This window comes from Embiotoca jacksoni, unplaced genomic scaffold (genome assembly GCF_022577435.1).
Source record: "Embiotoca jacksoni isolate LCO1_2020_lvr unplaced genomic scaffold, fEmbJac1.0.p SCAF_3, whole genome shotgun sequence".
In the NCBI taxonomy this organism is placed as follows: domain Eukaryota; kingdom Metazoa; phylum Chordata; class Actinopteri; family Embiotocidae; genus Embiotoca; species Embiotoca jacksoni.
The window spans coordinates 4899392-4921977 of NW_027185381.1; the positions used below are offsets into that span (position 1 = coordinate 4899392).

The 22586-nt window shown below is 38.6% G+C and overlaps 1 protein-coding gene across 1 annotated transcript in view; it reads left to right on the forward strand.

Moving 5' to 3' along the window:
• The window catches only part of cadps2 (Ca++-dependent secretion activator 2), a 226537-nt gene that overhangs the window by 111671 nt on the left and 92280 nt on the right, over positions 1–22586 (forward strand). Inside the window, exons 12-13 of the mRNA XM_069162236.1 lie at positions 5755–5891; positions 18854–19041. Coding sequence (XP_069018337.1) covers positions 5755–5891; positions 18854–19041 — 325 coding nt within the window. The remainder of the gene's footprint in view (positions 1–5754; positions 5892–18853; positions 19042–22586) is intronic.

The following is a 22586-nucleotide window of genomic DNA, read 5'->3' on the forward strand; positions in this document are numbered from 1 at the left end:
CTTGTGCACCTGAAACTGAAACACTCTTTGTCCTCCTCCTCTTCGTCTGCATCAATAACCTGCCATCAGCGGTCGCCACCACCTTTCAGAGCAGCATGTCACATAGATGTGACTGTTGCCGTGACGATACCAAAGGAGCCCAGACCAGAAAGATGCAGAGATTGAGTGGCGAAAACTACCCCTTCCCTCCCACCCATCACACACGTATACAAACACAAACAGAATCCTTAACACTCAAACATCTTCATAGATAGTCTAAATATGAGACCAAAATATATTACAAAAAAAACATGTTGAAAATAACATTGTACATTTTAGTTTTCCAAAGTTAGAAAATGATCTAGCTCAACCTCAGGTCTTTTTTTTTGTTGTTGTTGTTTGTTTGTTTGTTTTTATTCCTTGCATTTTTCTTAAAACCATCCACCCATTAGCCACAACGCAACATGATTTCAGTAGATAGGCTGGGGAACTGGGTGTTATGCTAGGAGAGGCTAACTTATTAATTCATAATCTTAATTATCACAGCTTCAATATGAGCCTCAGATTCCCAGCTTTACTGTGTTTAGTCATGTTTCAGAATATTATTGAATACACAAATTTGTACATGTAGACACAAACACTGATGAGAAACTGCTTCCAAAAAATACGGAGTGAAAAAACCTGCAGACGGCCCGGGACCAAATGCACCATCTGTGCCAGGAGCAGTGACATCCATCTATATTTTCTACCCCACACACACTCATTGACACGCATCCCTACCCCCCCTCCACACACGCACGCACACACCCAGCAGATTAATAGCTGAAAGTTGGACTTGACACAGATCAACATCACTCCTCCGCCGTCTGTCCCCCAATCAATACTTCTCCACCTCCCCCCTCCTCTTATTATCAGCACTAATCTATATCTCTTTGTCTCGTTTTCTTTAGAGTCGCCTACTTCACTCCCTGTCTTTTCTCTAAATTACATTAGGGGACAATCCCATGTTTTGGGAGGTAACGAATGTAAAATGACCTACATCGAAATTATACAGAGCAAAAGCAGGCCACAGAGGCCGAAGGGCAGCCCAAGACAGAAAAGTGGGAGAGTGGGAAGAAAAGAACATGAGGAGAGAAAAGCAGAGGAGCGTTGATTGGAAGTTGATTGTGGAGATTTCACTTTTGCTGCCTTTTTTTTTTTTTTTTTTTTTTTTGCTTCAACAAAAGCGACAAAGAAAGGTGGGAGGAGGGGGTGGAGGGGAGAACACAAATGTTTGAGAGTCCTTGCAGGCTTCTCTGCGTCTACACAAAAACAAAATGGCAGTGTTAATAAAAAAGCGATCACTAATGCTCGTCTTGGGCACCAAGGCCGCAGGCGTCGCAGGCGTGGAAACAACACCGGCATTCTTCAGCAAGACGCGGTCTTTTGTGGGGCCATGTGTCATACTCAGAAACTTCCCATCCCGAAATGTACTCCCACAATAAAGGCAGAGTTGAGAGTGTTAGGCTTTTCATTTGGCAGGGGCCATTAACAGAAAGGGGCTGAAAGGACTGGAAATGAACCCAGGTTTGCCCGGGCTGGGACACCCTGTGCCTCTTGTGCTTCTTTTATTTTCCCTGTTTTCCGTCTGAGTCTTCTGTCACTGACCCCGAAGCCTCGTTATCGTCGTGTCCAAGCTGAAAGAAGTGCTCAAAGTATCAGTGTACCGTGAAAAAATACTTTACTAGTTATTCCAGTTTTACTCAGAGTGAACGTTTTCTGATATTTCTTCCCTTGGGAAGAGGTTCACAGTATTGAGAGAGAGAGAGATACCAACACGTTTTTGGTTTCAGTCTTCTCATGGGATTTGCATGACCTTCATTTCTCTTCCTCATTTCCTGTGATATTGGCCTGTGACAGATATTCTGGTATCAACGTAAATGTTATTTAATGTTTCCTGATATGACAACTTTCTTTAAAGGTGTCATTTGTAACAAATAAATCCCATTTCTTTGTACATTTAAGGGGCGATGGTGAGTCACTTCAGTGTCCAGCAGTCTTTAGTGTTAGTTGGGTTGGTTAGATTTAGGGATTGGTAGTGAGGGTAAGAATATCAGCACAGCTCACAGAATCTGATGGGGAAAGATTTCAGTGAAACACTGACTCTCAGAATTTCTGCAGGACAGCTTTGTTTGTAGTTGTTTTGTTTTAACTGCTGATTTTAAAGTTAGATTGTGTGCACCCAGTACTGAATAGACAAAAAAAATGGTCATCAATTAAGCCTATACTTTACATTATAACTTGCTTATCTCCCTTTTTAGGAAGACAAGTGAGAAAACCGCCAATAAAGAACAAAAAAACAAACATTTTGACTGCATTTAAAATGCTTTTTTTAGTAGAGTTTGTGTTGTTGTTTCCGACCTGCTGGCTAATATACAATTTGGATAAACTAATCCACAGTGCAAATGCATCGTTGTCGGAAGTGAAAAGTTCTTGATGTATTGTACATTGACTAATCATCCTTAGTTTGTGTCATAACTGTAATTTTAGCACTTATAAAATATGGCACATTGGATTGTTAACAGAAAGAAGTGCACTTTTCATGCACAGTGATTTGTTTTCATCCACATTGTGAACGTTTTTTTTTATGGCACAACACACAAATGACTGCAAACACTCCTTCTCATGGACAGATATCCTGCTTAGATACATATATTTTGTGTAGTAGTCTGTTAGATATTAAAGGGAAATGTAAGGCACAGGTTTAAAGAGTTTTGACAGTACTGTTACTTCATTTTGTCTTGCGCTATTAGTGGTAGCTATTAACAAAAGTTGCAGTCTTTAAGCGATCATTTGGCACATGATCTTTAGGCAGACACAGATCTCTGGTTAACTATTATATAACTGTTAATATAAAACTATACCAAACACTTATTTTGATTTTAAGCTTTTACAATGTTAGGAACTGTAACATCCTACTTTTTCCTGAAGTCTTGATCTACTGCTGCATTTATCAACTTCCAGTGTTTCCCCCACGTTGTTCATGTTCGACAGTATTTCTCTCATTTGAGGGTACTGACAGCTTCACAGAGGATCTGTAGCCAACCGAAGTGAGAAACCACTAACCCCAGCACTGAGAAGTGACTGCCAATGTATTCCTATCTGCTGGTTTTCTGTGTGTGTTTACACTTCACCAACAGACTTAACAAACTGGTTAAGAAGGCCGGCTCCATCATCGGCTATAAACTGGACAGCCTGGAAAAGGTGGTGGAGAGGAGGACGCTGAACAAACTATTATCCATATTGGATAATCCTGACCACCCTCTCCACCACCTGCTGCAGGGACAGCGGAGCACTTTCTCCAAAAGACTCCTCCAGCTCCGCTGTCACAAGGACAGATACAGGAGATCATTCCTGCCCACTGCAATAAGACTACAATAACTCACCTCTGGCAATATATTTATATATATACACACACACACACACACACAGTGGGTACGGAAAGTATTCAGACCCCTTTACATTTTTCACTTTGTTTCATTGCAGCCATTTGCTAAAATCAAAAAAAGTTCATTTTATTTCTCATTAATGTACACTCAGCACCCCATCTTGACAGAAAAAAACAAATGTAGAAATTTGTGCAAATTTATTAAAAAAAGAAAAACTGAAATATCACATGGTCATAAGTATTCAGACCCTTTGCTGTGACACTCATATTTAACTCACATGCTGTCCATTTCTTCTGATCCTCCTTGAGATGGTTCTACTCCTTCATTGGAGTCCAACTGTGTTTAATTAAACTGATTGGACTTGATTAAGAAAGGCACACACCTGTCTATATAAGACCTTACAGCTCACAGTGCATGTCAGAGCAAATGAGAATCATGAGGTCGAAGGAACTGTCCAAGGAGCTCAGAGACAGAATTGTGGCAAGGCACAGATCTGGCCAAGGTTACAAAATAATTTCTGCAGCACTCAAGGTTCCTGAGAGCACAGTGGCCTCCATAATCCTTAAATGGAAGAAGTTTGGGACGACCAGAACTCTTCCTAGACCTGGCCGTCCAGCCAAACTGAGCAATCGTGGGAGAAGAGCCTTGGTGAGAGAGGTAAAGAAGAACCCAAAGATCACTGTGGCTGAGCTCCAGAGATGCAGTAGGGAGATGGGAGAAAGTTCCACAAAGTCAACTATCACTGCAGCCCTCCACCAGTCGGGGCTTTATGGCAGAGTGGCCCGACGGAAGCCTCTCCTCAGTGCAAGACATATGAAAGCCCGCATAGAGTTTGCCAAAAAACACATGAAGGACTCCCAGACTATGAGAAATAAGATTCTCTGGTCTGATGAGACCAAGATTGAACTTTTTGGCGTTAATTCTAAGCGGTATGTGTAGAGAAAACCAGGCACTGCTCATCACCTGCCCAATACAATCCCAACAGTGAAACATGGTGGTGGCAGCATCATGCTATGGGGGTGTTTTTCAGCTGCAGGGACAGGACGACTGGTTGCAATTGAAGGAAAGATGAATGCGGCCAAGTACAGAGATATCCTGGAAGAAAACCTCTTCCAGAGTGCTCTGGACCTCAGACTGGGCCGAAGGTTCACCTTCCAACAAGACAATGACCCTAAGCATACAGCTAAAATAACAAAGGAGTGGCTTCGGAACAACTCTGTGACCATTCTTGACTGGCCCAGCCAGAGCCCTGACCTAAACCCAATTGAGCATCTCTGGAGAGACCTGAAAATGGCTGTCCACCAACGTTCACCATCCAACCTGACGGAACTGGAGAGGATCCCCAAATCCAGGTGTGAAAAGCTTGTTGCATCATTCCCAAGAAGACTCATGGCTGTACTCAAAAGCTCAAAAGGGTGCTTCTACTCAATACTGAGCAAAGGGTCTGAATACTTATGACCATGTGATATTTCAGTTTTTCTTTTTTAATAAATTTGCACAAATTTCTACATTTCTGTTTTTTTCTGTTAAGATGGGGTGATGAGTGTACATTAATGAGAAATAAAATGAACTTTTTTGATTTTAGCAAATGGCTGCAATGAAACAAAGAGTGAAAAATTTAAAGGGGTCTGAATACTTTCCGTACCCACTATATATACTGTACTGTGAATTTTTATATTTAATATTTTTTACTGTTATTTTATTGCTTTCCTGTATCTATAAATGCTGCTGTAGCGAAACAATTTCCCCATGGGGATTAATAAAGTAACTACCTACCTACCTATCTATAGTTTAGAAAGTTGTAATTTTGGAAAATAACTTAAATTCTGCCATACCTGATATGGCTTCAAAAGTTTCAAAGTCTATGAATCATTAAGGCTGTAAAACTGAATTTGACTTGAGTGCCTCCTGTATAGACACAAATGACGCAACCAAGCTGCTGCTTGCTTTCAAGCTAAGACAGTTTGAAACTTCAAAACAAATACAACAGAAGCGGTTTTGAATATGAATATCGGTAAATATCAGAATAACGGCTTCCATCAAAATTCGAGTTCATGTTTTGTTTGTTTTAATTTTCATCACAGTCAATACTGATGTGTGTCCTTTGTGTATTGATACAGAAAGTAAATGTCAGCGATTGAGGTTATCTGACTCTCAAGCCAGAGACCACATTTCCCTAACCTTAACCATATTGTAACTGTACTGCTGTTTGAAATTAATATCTTAAAATGCATTTGCATTTCATGTTTATTGTCCATCACAAGTTTTTTTTTTTTTTTTTTTTAATGTTGTGGAACTCTACATATTTCTTTTATTTTTTACTACCCTCTCTGTTTTTCCTTTTCAGGCCTGGATCCATCTCAGCGACAGGGAGTGGAGGAGTTAATCTCTGTAGCTCCATTTCACTTCGACCACGCCGCCCTCTTCACTATTTTACAGAAACACACTCTGCAGCACCGCATGAACGACTCCTTCTCCTGCCTGGTACGTTAATACGAACATATCCTCCTTACTTTGTCATCAAGAGATGTCAATAACAATTCTCCACAACACTTCACAGAGGTCAGCCGCCAGTAAAATTAAGTGAGCAGGACTGATGCTTAAGGTCCTGCTTTTGGTTGCTCCTAATGCAAACTTGTCAGTTTCTCTTCTATTATTTGGGGAACAGAATTCTTTGCAGCAGGGAAGAAGTGTATCTGAAGTGTGAAGTGTATCTGTTTGCATGCAACAGCTAAAGACGTTAGAACTGAAAGGATTGGTCGGTTAATAAACGATCAACAGAAAATTAATTGGAAACTATTTTAATAAATGATTAATTGTTTATGTAAATCAAATAAGGCAAAGATATTTGTACGTTGCATATATTTTGGAATCATGGATAAAATAATTGATAGGTTCATCAATAATCAATATACAGTTGTGGATGTATTTGTTGGTACCATTAACAGCAACCCCCAGAAAAAAAAGATAATAATAATTGGGTTATTATTTTTTAATCAGTACTGCAGGTCTTTAATCTTCTAATCAGTAATTCAGCCTATTTAAATGGAGAAAAGTGGTCACTGCTGTTTGGTATCATTGTGTACACCACACTGAAGATGGACCAGAGAAATGAAAGCAGAGATCAGAAAGAAAATGTATAGACAAGCATGTTAAAAGTAAAGGCTAAGACCTCCAAGCAGCTTCAACTTCAATTTACAAATGCAGTGTCTTTGACTGCAGTTGTAAATATTATTAGCTAGTTGAAGGTCCACGGGACTGTAGTCAAACTCACTGGAAATCAACCCCAGACTAAACCAAAGGATGTTCGTAATCATAAACAAAACCAAGGAAAACGTTTAGGTTAATATAAGCTGAATTCAAAGGTTGAGGTATATCGGTGTCTAAATACAGCATGCATTGCTTTTTGTGCATTGTGGGCTCCATGGAAGTCGCCCCAGGAGGACTTTACTGTTGAAAGAAAAACTGACTGGAATTTGCTGAAATGCATATTGACAAGCCACAAAGCTTCAAGGTAAATGTATTTTTGGGCAATTGAGACAAATCTGGAGCTTTTTGGTATGTCACATCAATGTTCACAGACAAAAAGATGAAGCTTTCCAAGGAAAGAACACCAATACCTACTGTGAAAAAGGAGGAGGTTGGTTCTGTTTTAGGGCTGCTTGGCTGTGTCTGGCACCAAGGTGCCTTGAATCTGTTCAGTACACGATACAATCTCAAAATTCTCAAAGCATTCCTGATCAAAACAGGCTGCTCAGTGTCAGAAAGCTCTGTCTCAGTAACAGGTCATGGATCCTCCAACACGATAATTACCCAAGAAATACTAAAATCACCACAGAATGGCTAAGAACAAAACATTGGACTGTTTTGAAGTGGCCTTGTATGAGCGATGATCTGAACCCTCTCAAACACACTTCAAACGAGACAGCTGGAGCAGTTTGCTGTGGAAGAGTGCACCGAACTACCTGATGACAGGTACAGAAATCTCAATTAGTGCTGCAGAAGTCATTTGTTCGCATGATTGTCTCTAAAGGTTGTGTAATAAAATTTGAGGTCAAGGACCCCATCCATTTTGTTATTGCCATTTTAATTTATTTCATTGTTTAAAATAGTCTGTTGAACCAAAAATTAAAAGCCAAATATTACATTTTATTGAATAAGGTATCAAAAATGATGAAGGCCAAATACTTTTTTCAGTTTCAAATTATTTCAGAAAAAGATGTGCGTTTTTTTTGTTTTTTTCACAGAAGGGTTTTCCACAACTGACTGTTTTTTTTGTTGTTGTTGTTCCAACCCTAGATTATATGGACACTACAGGTCACTCTGCAAAGCATCCTTTTAATTTAAATGCTCAGTCACAATGAGAAAGGAGGAAGCAACAAACTCTGAAACATCAGACAACACCTTGTTGTTATTAAAATTCTGTGCTTTTTAGTTAATTATTGGATAAAATTCAGAGCTAATTTACACCCGTTTCCAAAAATGTTATAATACTGTGTAAAATGAAAATAAATACAGCCTTCAATGATTTGCAGATCCTGTAAACCCATATTTAATTTCAAATAGACCAAAGACAACATATCAAATTTTGAAACAGAGAAATTGTATTGTTTTCTGAAAGATATGTTCTTTTTTTGATGCCAGCAACACGTCCCAAAAAAGTTGGGACAGGGGCATGTCAACTACTGTTTTGCCTGACTTCTTTTTACAGCACGGTAAATGTTTGGGAATTGAGGAGACCAGTTTCTGGAGTTTTTGAAGTGAAATGTCTCGTTCTTGACTAAAATAGGATTCACTGCTCTCCTTTGTCATAGTTTTAATTTCGTAATGCTCCAAATGTTTTCAACGGTTGACAGGTCTAGACTGCAGGAGGCCAGTTTAGCACCCAGACTCTTCTACTACAGAGCCATACTGTTGTAATACCTGTAGATTGTAGTTTGACATTGTTTTGCTGAAATAAACAAGGCCTTCCCTGAAAGAGAAGTTGTCTGGATGGGAGCATATGCTGCTCCAAAACATGTATACATTGTTCAGTAATAATGGTTCCTTCCCAGATGTGCAAGCTACCCATATCATGTGCACTAAAGCATCCCTGTACCATCATGGGTGTTGGCTTTTCAACTGAGCACTGATAACAATGCTGGATGGTCCCTCTGCTCTTTAGCCCGGAGAACGCAGTGTCCATGATTTCCATAAAGAATCTCAGTTTTTGATTTGTCAGACCACAGAATAGTTTTCTAGTGCAACTCAGTCCATCTTAAATAAGCTCGGGCCTAGAAAAGACTTCTGGATCCTGTTTATATGTTTTTTTCTTTACATGGTAGAGTTTTAACCAGCATTTGTGGATGCAGTGATGAACTGTGTTCACAGACAATGGTTTTCAGAAGTGTTCCTGAGCCCAGACAATTTTTTTCCATTACAGAATTGTGTCTATTTTTAATGCAGTGCCACCTGAGGGCCCAAACATCACGGCCATCCAATTTTGGTTTCCAGCCTTGTCCCTTGCGTACAGAGATTTTTCAGATTTTCTGGATCTTTTAATATCATGTACCATAGATGATAAAATACCCAAATTCTTTACAATTTTACATTGAGGAACACTATTTTCCCACGCAGTCTTTCACAGAGTGGTGAACCCCTCCCCATCTTCTCTGCTGAGAGACTCTACCTGTCTGAAATGCTCTTTTTATACTCAATAATGTTACTGGTCTGTTGCCAGTAAACCTAATTAGTTGTGAGATGCAGGTGTTTTTTTTCTTAGCTTTGCACAACATTTCCAGTCTTTCATTGTCCCTGTCCCAACTTTTTTGACACGTGTTGCTGGAATCAAATTCAAAATCAGCACATATTTTTCATAAAACAAAAAGGTTTCTCCATTTCAACATTTGATATGTTGTCTTTGGTCTATTATAATTTAAACATTACAGAATGCAATGATTTATGTGATTTGCAAATCACATAGATCATTGCATTCTGTTTTTATTTACATTTTACACAGAGTCCCCATTTTTTGGAAACGCAGTTGTAAAAAGCAACAATGTTTGATCAAATCAAGTCAATATCAGTCAAAGTCAACTCCACAGTTTTTATTTGAGGTTTTGTTGAAATAATCAGTTATATACCAAAGGTCCCTAAAAAGCTGAGGTTTAGCTATATATTTGATTAAAAAAAAAAGAGGTTGGGAGGTATGATATTTTTCAGTTTGTTGTGCAGTTTTTTATTTTAGCTTTTATTTATGTCTTCTTTACTACACTGTGATTAACTCAGAAAATAATTGATTCATTATATCTTGGTTAAGTGACAAAAGATTGTTCAGCATCCATTTTGTTTTTATTTTAAATATCATAAGTCTCTTTGTCTCCGTCATCCAGCCAGAGTAAGATTTGAAAAAAAAAAGAAGAGAAGTTTTGCTTCAGCCTAAGCAAAACTGTAAATTAGAGATTAAATCCATTAGTAGTACTAGACAACGTCTCCATTAAATGGACCATTCTTGGTGACCTTCAAAAAATGAACACAGGTTGCATTTAAATTACAGATACAATCCCCTCCAAAGTGGAAAATTATTAAAATAATATTACAATATTTTACAGGTTCCAGCTCCTAAAATCTTCATATTTGCTAGTTGCTTTATATTTTGTAAGAGTAAACTGTACTATGGGTTTTGGACTGAATAGGACATTTTAATATTCTACCTTTGGCTCTAGAAACTTTCAGTTTGTCTCTCGCCCTCTCCCTCACTCTCTCTGTCTGTCTTGCTCTCTCTCTCTCTCTCTCTCTCTCTCTCTCTCTCTCTCTCTCTCTCTCTCTGTGTGTGTGTGTGTGTTGTGTTAAGCCTGAGGGGTTCTCCCACACTGATTGAGGGGATAAACACTCTAATCAATACTTACCAAATAGGAACATGACCCTCAATGACAACTGCTGGAGCGACTCAAAGGATGGAGGAGGGGAATGATGCTTAAGTTATTGTGTGAGCAGGGACATGAAAGGCAGTGGTGTGGCGTAGGCAACATTTCTGAGGAAGTAGTGAGACAAGACCTCTAATCTCTCTTCTATTTTGCTGAAAAATGCCAGAAAATATACAATATAATGCTTCTTTTACAGCTATTAAGGTACAAGGCTGCAACAGTGAATCTTATCAGAGTTTTATTGTTATTCTTATGTGTTCATTGTGCTTCTTTGAGTTAATGCTTCTTGCCAAGTCCAGAGCCTCGTCAATCCTGACGAGTTTAAAACACTTTAATTTCACGGCACAATGTACGTGACTTTGATTTACTGTGCTTCTCAATTTCCTTGCAACAGGTTGGCCAAGTCAGGAAATCATGTAGTGGTCCTCAGATTGTTAAGTGAGCATGAATCCTTGTCAAAAAGAAGACAAGGTCAGCAAAATAGGAACTGCAGTTCAGTGTTACCAGCTAGCTAGTCTGTGCAGACATCATTTTCCACATTAAAAGTCAGAATCCCTTTATTCCTTTTGGTGTTGGCCTATCGTCAGATTTTATTTTAAGTTGCTGCTCCAATGGTAGTTTAGTAAAACAGTTTTTTTTACAAAAAACTCCAAATCTCCACCCTCCACACACTTGCTAATGTTGCTAACGTATTAATACAATTGGCTAGTGTTTATAGTGATTGCTAAAACTTTTTTTTTTTTTTTTTTTTTTTTTTTTAACCAAGGGAAGTAGACTTGACCTGGCTTTCTGCTGTGATGCTGACATGAGTGCAAATTGCACTACAATACCACACATTAACCCCACATAAGTTAAAGAGTCGACGTTTCACTCGTTGTAAAATATGGGAGGCGAAATAAGAAAGAGAGACGACAAAAATAGCACAGAGGTATTACGAATGAGTGTTTTTTTTAAACTACTCACCACTTCCTGCTTCCTAGTCTGTGAAAACATTATTCAGCATTGAAAACAACATTTCAACATCAACCAATCGATTTGCAACTCACTGGCAATTTTGTTATGAAGACTAGCATTTAATGGTAGCATTTAATGGTATTTAAGACATGTGACTTGTGGGTGGAAATATTTGACTGGGACTTGTTCTCAAGGAGGTGAAATGTATTGCGAACAAGATTGTGAAGATCGTCTTTGCCTTTTAGAAATGTGTGTATCAATCAGAAAAATAAGATTTATTTTTTTCTTCTCATTTTATGTTAGTGAAGAGTAACCTTCATGGGTAGCCATTCAAATCCTTCAGATCGATAATGATCCATCAAGGCCCCTAGTTTCACTGTAAACTTTCTAGTTTTGCTGTGGACATATACAGGTTTAGCAGGGAAAGGAATAAAATCAATGAATGAATAGAAAACCAGCACGGCCGTCTTTCTGTGTAACCTGTCTGCAGTTCAGTGAAGACTTTCTCTCTGCTGATGACAAAACAGCTCGTTCTGAGAACAGTCACACAATAAACAGCTTGAAGTTGCAAGGATTTTGAAAAAAAAAAAAAGAAAAAAAAAAAAAGGCACACATGTATTTGTGCCTCATCTACATTTAGGTTTATGCAGACTGACACACACTTATGAAGTTGTATTCTTGTATACTGACCTGTTTCATAGCCTTTGATTCAGCGGTTGTTATCATTTTACAGTCTACACATATCAAACTTGGAGTTTATTGGATTCATGTCAACATTGCAATCAATTTATAAGATTGCTGAAATCTCTGTGATGACCTAAACCTACACTGTAATGGAGATAAAAACAGAATGTGAGGATTTGCAAATCATATCAACCCATATTTAATTGAAAATAGACCAAAGACAACATTGAAACTGAGAAATGTTATTGTCTTATGACTCATTTAGAATTTGATGCTGGCAACACGTTTCAAAAAAGTTGTGACAAGGTCAACAAAAGACTGGAAAAGTTGTGTAATGCTAAAAGAAACACCTGGTCAAACAACTCACAGCTAATTAGGTTAACCAGCAACATATCTTTAATATCAATAGGTATAAAAACAGTATCCCAGAGAGGCAGAGTCTAATGGCAGTGAAGATGAGAAGGGGTTCACTAATAATGCAAATCGTGCAACAATTACGAATATTGTTCCTCACTGTAAAATTGCAAAGAATTTGGGGATTTCATCATCTGCAGTACATAATATCATAAAAAGATTAAGAGAATCTGGAGAAATCTCTACACAAGGGACAAGGCTGAAAAGCAATCTTGGATGGCCGTGATCTTCGGGCCCTCACGGGGCACTGCATTAAAAACGGCAGCAATCCTGTAGTGGAAATCACTGCATGGGCAAAGAAACACTTCTGAACACCATTGTCTGTGAAAAAGGTTAAACGCTGCATTCGCAAATGTAGGTTAAAGCTCTTCCATGCAAATAATTTGTCTTTGCATGCTGCCACCACCTAAGGACTCGAGCTCATTTAAGATGGATTAAAGCAGAGGGGAAAACTTTGGTCTCAAGAATCAAAATTTGTAATTCTTTTTTTAAATCATGAATCCCACACCCTGTGGGCTAAAGAAAGGGACCACCCAGATTGTTATCAGTACACGAATGCCAGCACCCATAACGGTACCTTGCACATTTAGGAAGGTACCATTAATTCTGAAAGATATGTACAAGTTTTGGCACCCAAAAAACGTATTTTTCCGAGAAGACCTTGCTTAATTCACCAAGACAATGCCAAACCACATTTTGCACATGTTACAATAGCATGACTCCGTAGTAAAAGAGTCCAGGTGCTAAACTGGCCTGCCTGCAGTCCAAACCTGGCATCCACTGAAAACATTTGGCGCATCATTTAACAATTAATATTACAAAGGAGGTCCCGCACCATTGAGCTGCTGAAATCCTATGTTAAGCAAGAATTTCCAACATGGTCTCCTTAGTTCCAAAATGTATGCAGTGTTGTTAAAAGATGTGATGCTAAACAGTGGTAAACATACCCCTGTTCCAACTTTTTAGAAACTTGTTGCAGCCATCAAATTTAAAATGAGCATATATTTTTCATAAAACAATAACATTTCCCAGTTTCACCATTTGATGTGTTATCGTTGGTTTGTTTTTAATTAAATATGGGTTTACATGATTTGAAAGTCATTGCATTCTGTTTTTATTTACATTTCATTCGGCATACCAACTTTTTTTGAAAACAGGGTGGTTAATTTCCTACCCAAAAACTCTTAAATCCATAATAGTCATAGTTTGTTTCCGTTAGGGTTTTAACTACCCTCTGTAATTGTGGAAAGGCCATCAATGAGACACCAAAACTCCCTAAAACACAAACTAAGACATATCTTGAGGAGTCAGCTCATGCTGACATGTGTTGCGTCGTGTTCTCGTCTTTTAAAAGCAACACAATGAGATGTTCACCAGTGACATCTGTGCTTCTTTCATTTCTCTACCTGCCTCTCCAGGGCTCCTTCCAGCTCTGCAATTAGACCAATCCATTCACACTGCCCCTCCAGCTCTTCTCTCCTCAGCCTTTTGTGAAAACTCTGGTGCTTTGTGTTCCAACCTGAGCCTCTTTTCACCAAACACTCTGAGAAAAGGCCAGTGCCTTGGCGTGGGGGACATCTGTTGAGAAGTGGCTTTGATTCATGTCATGGACTGGGTCATATTTTTTTCCAAAAGAGTTGAACCCAACAACAACAACAGTAATTAGGCAGAAATTTGATTTGTAGTTGGGGCCCAGGGTACTGCTTACTGGATCTGTGTATAGCTCCAACTGATGATTTGAAGGGTTAAATACCCCGATGAAGGTGCCGGTGTAATGAACGAGCTCCAGCTGATTTTTTTTTTTTCTCTCTAAAACGTCATCGGTATAGGTGAGGGAGTTCTTAAATGAGTTTAATTTAAACTATTAAGGGAAAAAACTCAGTTAAATATATTTTCAATGTGATCAATTTTATACTCGATGAGTGGTGACAACTGGCAACTGAAGTGATTTTTTTTTTTTTTTTTTTTTTTCAATAAGCGTTTCTCATTGAATGATTGTATCAACAATATGTTTTGTTGTACAGGAACTTTTGCCTTGATTGTTGTGGTCTTATCATAACTGTTTACTTTTTTGTGTTATTTTCCATAAACACACAGAAAATATAGCTATCCCTCTTAAATTTACCAATACTCCATTAAAAAAAATTCTTACATAGTAAATTTAAACCTACCTCAATCCATTTTCTCCCACTTGGTGGCAACACAACAAATTAACCCACAGTCTGGCACTTTATCAGCTCATAAAACTGTTATGGATATTTGTTTTTGATTTTTTTAATCAAACAACTGCGTCCATATCCCCTTGGAAACATAGTTACAACCAATTTGCACAGTATATTTAAGTTGTTTTGCTGCCCCCAAATTGCCAAAAAACAAATGTATGTATTTTTAAAATGTCACTCCTACCTGCCGCATGAGCTGAAATGAGCAGTTTTCACTCTTGTCAGGATTTTGTAAAGAAATGACAAGCATATCTGAAAATAGTTATCTCTATATTCAACAATTACTAAACACCTTAAAATATTGATTTAAACAAATAGTTTTTGTTCATTGAAGCTTTCTGCAAAACAATGTTTAGCTTTGCTGTCAGTTTTTTTTTTTTTTTTTTTTTACTTTTTAGCTTTGCAGTGCCTTTTGATGCAACTTCTACCATCCTCTCAAAATGCTCAAAAAGAGGTCAAGAGTTTTTATTACAAATACAGAAACAAAAGAACACAAACATTATCATCAGCTGATGACTTTGGCCATCAGCAGCTTGTTGTTGTCCCATGACCTCCCACTCTTAAATCTCTGGCTGGTGAAGTTGAAGGAAAAAGGTCATGGGGTGATGGAACATGAGCACTAAACTGGACATAATCTGAACACCAGTATTTACCTTTAATTTACAAGAGCCTGGCCCACTTGTTTCCTATAAGCCTTCACCTGTGAGACCTTGAGACATCTTTGTCCTGCATCTATACTTAGCTCATGGAGGACAAGGAAGCAGTAGTCCTCATCTTCCCTCAGACCAGTCGGAGCGTCCTGCTGTCACATCGACGTTTTGTGGTGCTTGCACTATTACAGACACCAATATTATTATCCAAGTCTATGCATGCACACAGTTTAGACTCCTGCTCCATTTAAGTTTGACGCTTCCCAGTGATTCCGTTGTAGTTTTTGCTAATTATAATCACACTTCTGTGATTGAAGGGAAGTTCTTAGAATTTGACAAAAACAATGAAAATGATGATGTTGGGGGTCAGAGGTCAAGATCACTGCAACTTTACATCTGTCCAGTCTTGTGACAGAGATATCTCAGGAACACCTTTTTTTTTTCAATTGCAATACAAATATTCACATTTTGGTTGGCAAAAGAAACATTTGTATTCCTAACTCTTGAATTCATACCCTACTTTTGATTGGATAAAACTGTGAGATGGTGACATTTTCTACCTAAAAGATACTACATATACTATACTTGTTCTTATTTATTATTAGTCATATCAACTATTGCTAATGAAAGTTTAAAAAAAAATTAATTTATGGTGAGGTTGGGAGGTGAATAGTTGTTTTTGATTGATTAATGGTTTTTAGAACCATTTTTGACATCTGTCACTTGCCTGTCTGTCAGAAAACGTACAATCTATAAAACTGTATGAAACTACACTGAAAGATATGCACATTATTTTACACCTTTTTTTTACGTTACGAATTATTTTGTGATGTAATGACCTAAAAGGCTCCTGGTGTCACTGTGGCCTTAAATATTCGCTAATTTCCTCCTACTTAGCCTACATGAGAATTGCTTTTATCAAATCATTTCTACTTTCCCACCACTCTCTTTTCAACTCCTATATGACACAATCAATTATTATCAGGAGCTGAAAGTTGGTGTAGATTAATCAGATCGAATACTTCTGCTGTATTGATGTATGATTTGTATTCTGAATTCCCAGTGAGACAAAGACACTGATAGTTTTCTGGAAAGCTGCCTCCATGCTATCAAAAATAGAACATGTAATACTATATATGTCATGTAAAACCCTACAAGACAAAGTGGCAACAGTCTGTTAGGGTCACAACAATTCTTGGACCAAAAACTGCCTTAATGAACCAAAAAAAAGTCAGAAGAACCCCCCGACCCCTGTGGAATCCTTTGCATTTTACACTCAGTTTCTGTAGTCAGGTGACGAGAGGCGACAAGCCGAGGTGTTCGCTGCCTCAGAGCTGCCATGCTGTTTTGAGTTTTGTTGGGTCAAGCCGACCCTCAGAGAGGAGGTGACGGATGCCGGCACTCCGACTCAGAGACGTGCAGCCGGCTTGTTAGCCGCTAATTGAGCGGTCAGCGCCAAGACTGGACTACGCCATCTGTTTGTCACAGTCGAACATCTTGTCGCTTCACGCACCTCAACAGGCCAGTCTCTCTCCCTGTGGTGTGATATTAATAGCTCGAGCCCACAGATGGAGAGAAAATGAAGAAAGAAACTGAAGGAGACTAAAAAACAAACTTAAGGCTGGGTGAGAAGAAGACAGAGAAGGAGAAGGGGGGATAAGTAAGGGGAGGGGGGGGTACTTTAACGTCTACAGAGGAGGAATCTGCCGGGTCCAGTTAACCTCACTTGGAACCCACATGTCAGTAAGACTCCAAAGAAATAGATGTCAATTTTTATTTTTTTTTATTTTTACACATAACCCTGATATTTTCCACAAGCTGAACCATCCCATAGATGCAATCTGCTCATACTGACAACTTTTTCCCTATGATGTCCTTGAACATAACACAGGAGCATTGATAGTGGACTGTCTGCTAAACCCTATGTTGTAGGGGTTGAAAAATCTGTTTGAAAAAACAGTCTTGTTTCCTCATTGTAATTCTTAATTTTTCCTTCAAGATCAGCAGTTGCACCAAAAACGTTTTACACTGTAAACGTCGGCACAGAATGGAATCATCGATAATTAAAACATTTTTCAGTTTCTCATCATTTCTTTAAGATACACATTTAGTGTATCCACTATCTTTTTTTGTTTGACAGTCTACTGTTACTTTGAAATGGCAGACAGTTCGGTAGAGAAACACACCCTTGGGAAGGTGAAACTGTTTCTCTGCTGCTCATCTTCTCTCCTGGGTCGTCTGTTGCTGGGCGGAGAGCCACGGCTGTTGGGCGAAAGAAGCTGATGTAGTGTGTCTGTAGTGTGTATGTGGTATCAGCTCGGTGGAGGTGATAATTTGCTAATATTCCTTCTGTAAGGAATCCTAATTAGCATTGTAAGTTTCATGCCTCATTTAGTGATTATGCGCAGGATGAATGAACTAATGAACATCTTGTGATGTTCCAGTTTTTCTACAGCTTTCAGCTTCTCCTTTTTTTATTTTGAACTCGAGCTGAGAATTGATAGTTAAAGGGTTACCTGTCACTCTGTTTCATTGTAGTTAAGTTTGGGGAATTTATATTGAGTTTATTAGGTCAAATTGTGTCCGATCTCGACTGGAGTCCATTTGCATCTCCCGTGGTAACAGGAAGCTGTAAAGAAGTTGTTCAGCCATCAGTGGAGTTCAGAAGCAACTGCTCTTCATGTTACCAAATATCGGGGTTTTTCTTTTGAAGGATGGTTTTACATTTCTTTAATTACTGACCTTTTCAATGTAAGGGACAGTGGACAATGTCAGTGTTCCTTCTGTGCCAAAATGACTTTAAAAGTAAAGGTAAAGCTAATATAAGGTTTCAGTAGTGTGAGGCAGACTGATTTACATGGTACATGCATGATTTACAGTCGTTTTAGTGAGAAGTTCATGCGCAATATTCCTACACCTCTCCTGCAACAAAACAAAGAAACACTGTGTGTGAAAGAGCAAAGAGTATGCCCATGTAGTGCAAGTTTACAGCATTAACATTGTTAAAAAATAGACTTGGGGAAAAAAAGGTGAACTTATTTAAATGATAGGCTGCTATTTTGATTCTACATGAAACACCTTTTAAAATATAATGAGTAGACTTCTTAGACTGAAGAACAGCTTCACTCATGAGGCTGTCAGAATGCTGAACTCTCTCCCCTCTCTCCCTCTTGCCCCATAAGCTCTTGAACTTTTACACTGTGGACCCATATTTGCACTACCTTGTCTATTTTATTGATTTTTTTTTTGCTGTTGCATATTTATACTATTTATTTTGCACACAGTAGGACTGTGAGAAACAGTTTTTTCGATCCATCTGTATGTCTGTATGTCACATAGTGGATTGACATCAAAGAAATTGAAGTTGACATTAACCATCACTTGTGTTTTTGCGCGCAGGCTTGAAAAGGAAACGCAGTCACGATCCTTCGTCTCTTTTGAATGGTACATCCATTCAGTTCTAAATTGATGGACCAAAAAGTCAAATTTGGCAGAAATGACACTGAATCAGACTTTACAGATGCACACGTTGGTACAAGCTAGTATTTCTTTTGTCAGCTATAGGCAATACAAATTGTGTGACATGTCTGGTGTTTGTGTGTGTGTTTTGTCTTTAGGGTTGGTTCAGTCCCGGACAAGTGTTTGTCCTGGATGAGTACTGCGCGCGGTATGGCATTCGAGGGTGCCACCGCCACCTGAGCTACCTGAAGGATCTGATGGATTACTCGGAGAATAACGCGCTAGTCGACCCTACGCTGCTGCACTACAGCTACGCCTTCTGTGCCTCCCATGTCCACGGAAACAGGTACGCAAACAATGTTGGTCGTTTTAGAAAACATTGGAAAAACTCAAGTCATGGTTCTCAAGTATGTTCTGCTAGAGACAGAGGACTATATTTCCTAGCAGCACAGTATTATCTTTACTGACTTCTGCATTGTAGAGATAACTGTTTAATTTAGAAGAAAAATCTCATTACATACCACGAATAGTAATAACTGTGCCAAAACGTATTTAAATAATCAAAAATCTCCTTTTGGAGCGTCTTCAGAGGTGATCTTACACTGCATGAAGGCATCGCCAGAAAATCCAGCCAAAAATCATCACCATTTTTTTTTAACAATCTGCCCTTGGTCCACATCCTATCAAGTCAAACTGCTTGTTTATAAATATTTACAATGCATTGTGGGACGCTTAAAATTGAACTTTCACTGTCTCCGTTTCAACAGGAATTACATCACATATTATCATGTCAACAGAACTCAAAATACCTTGAAACACTTATGCTATATTGTGCCCTCAAAATAAAATACAATTAAAAGAACTGCAGCATAGACAGCCATTACTTTATTTCACCTAAGATCTTAAAACATTGTAAAAATTAACAGTAACTGCAATAACTTACTGAATGAGGTCAGAGCTCTAAAGGACCATATCAGAACTGCCCCATGAAAATATTGTCAGTTGACCTTTTCGTTCATATTGTATATTGTTAATGAGCACAGATGCCCTTTTTTTCAGCCTTAGACAGGCTGAATCCAAATGTACGTATTTCCACTCACTTGCAGGCTCAATTTGTGGGCACGATATTGTAAAGTATGGACTGTTGAGAGCTGTCCAAATCCAAATTTCAACAGTTGGAAGTTATTTCCTGTAGACTTTTAGAGTCACCAGAATTTATTTTTTGGACAATCACCAATAATTGTGGGCATGGGCATGAGGAAGTTGGTTTAAAGTGGTGTGTACTCTTTAAACATAATCCCTATTTTTCATACAAATATATATATATATATTTTTTTTTAAGAATAATCATAACTCTTAACTTTGTTCCATAATATGAGGATGAATGAAATGCATCTGAAGATATTTTGAATCTAGTTGTGAACACAACATACATCAGATCAACTGTTATTTAGCAAACTAATTTGCAAACCGTTGCTTATTTACACAATCAGTAGTCATGTTTGTATGATGAATGTAAGTCCTGTCGGTTGTTTGCTGAACAGGTAGTGGCTTTTCAGCATTATGAGCATTTGTCTTTTGCCGAAATTAGAGATGCTGCTAGTTTTTTGGGGGGAAGACAGTCTTTGTAAGGGCAGCTCAGCTTTTTGGAAACTTCAGCCTGCACTGATCAGCAATAACCTGCCCAGATATGAGCAACAATATTGTCTTTTAGCAATGTGTTGGCGTAAACGTCACCCCAGCAGTTTTGTCCTCTACTTCATTCCCAGTATTCCCTGCTTGACTCCCTGGCTGATAATTACTGATATCCGTGCTTTCTCTTTTTGTCGACTAATTTAGTCAATTGACTAAATTCCTAATTAGGAAGCATAATGATTAGCTTCTCCAGCTAATCGCCAGATATAATTTGGAGGGGGGTGGGGGTGTAGTGGAATTGGCTTTTTGTCAGTTGGAGCTCTAATTTGAATAAACGATGGCCATTCAGGGCTGTTGGAGCTGCCTTAGTGGGTGTGGATGGGAAAAAGAGGTTTTGGATGGCTTGCAGGCTCGAAGGTGAAAAAAACAACAACTTAATTACAGAGCTCAAGTTTTCCCAGGAGGGCTGCTCAAAGTGAGACACAACAATCAACAGGACTACAAGTACTAATATTTCAAGGCAATGAATTGGGAGTATATAATCGTCCGTGCAATTTGTAAAACTTAAAATCCCATCTTGTAATACCACTTTACACATTAGTAGGCAATAGTGAGTCACTGTGGCGTCCCACAGCAGAGGGCACTTTTTCAATATTTGGTTGAACAAGCTTTTAACTCTTTGTAGTCTGAGAGCAGTTTCGGTATTTCACAGTGTTTTATATTTTTTTCCCCATAATGTTTGATGGCATTTTTTCTTTCTTGAAGCAACTTTTTTTTCCATTGCTTATTCACAGGTTAAACAAATTGTTAGCTTTTGTTTTGTCCTGAAAGATTTTACCGATGAGCAGCTGCATTTTAGTATTGCAATGTTCCCCAAAACTTTCATAATTTAAATACAAACACAAGAAAATTCCAGGCTTCAGATGTGCAAGCTGCTGCAGTACAAATAGGTACAGTACGTACAGATGGCAGTGAGCAAAGATAGAGAGTCGCAAGCTGTGACAATGCTGGAACATGATACATCTGGATCCGGTGAACATTGCAAGTTATTGCATCTTGGGACTAGAAAGCTATCCAATATTTTAAAAAGCCAAGTAAATGCAACCAAGGCATTTCTGTCTCTAATGGACAAGATCTTTATTCATCCTTTGTGTAACTATTCACTGACAAGTTCTGTCCATTGGGACGCTGGTAGCTGAAATGACACTTACAATATTAGTGTATTTTCAATGAAAGTGTTGAGAAAATATAGTCAATTGAGGGAATTATTCCATCAATTAATTCTCACTGGGAAGCAGCTACAAAATCTGGAGCTCTTCCAGGACCGGCACCGTCATTTCACATGTACAGTGACATCGTTAGAAAAGAAGTACGGGTTTAGTTGTCTGGGTAGCCAGGAGGTGCTCCACTAGGGGCACCAAAGCAAAACCTTTTCATCTCGTTTCCCAACTCGCAATTTTTCTAACCATGGAAATGGGATCCCAAAATATGACTGAAGGGGATGTAATGGATGAGGGTACATTTCATTTTTCATTTCACTGTTTTGGCCGCATTTATTCGAGGCTGAGCATACAACCAAAGAAATGCAAGCAGAGAGGGGCCGAGGCTGCAGCTGCATTAGCCATGCAACGGGAATGGGCTGACAGGCGCCATGAGGAAACTGAGCTGTCCAGAGAAAAATAATGACTGGTGGTGCCTTTGCTCAAATTTCCCTCCATTACCAACAGAAATGGAATCATTCTGATGCAATGAATTTCATCGTGGGCAATTTTTGTTGGATGCTGTCATCCACACCATAGGAGAGAGCTGTGTGTGAATTATGATACGCAAAGATTTTTCTCCTCACTTGGACAGAGGCGTGCTGACTTCCTTTACAATATAAAAAAAATAAAGACCCTTAAAACTTGCAGGGCCAAGATGGCAGTCAACCACTGAGTGACTATTTTTGTCACCTAACTTTAGATTTTGGCCAACAAAGTGGGCGATGGTGCCTTTGACAAGCGTTTTCAGTATAATCACCACTAGTAGCCTCTTGATGAATAACCTCCTTATTTCCTGTCTGTACCTCTCTGTAAATAATATTGTGATAATTTTTTGGTGGGTGCTAAGGATGGAGGAGTTTCTGCAAAGGGTACAGACGGATTTAAGAATCAGAAACTCGTGCGCAATGCATCATGGTACATGTAGGCAGAGCTGCCAAAGCTCTGCAGAAATACTCAGAAAACCTCATGCATTATGAAATATATTGCTTCAGCT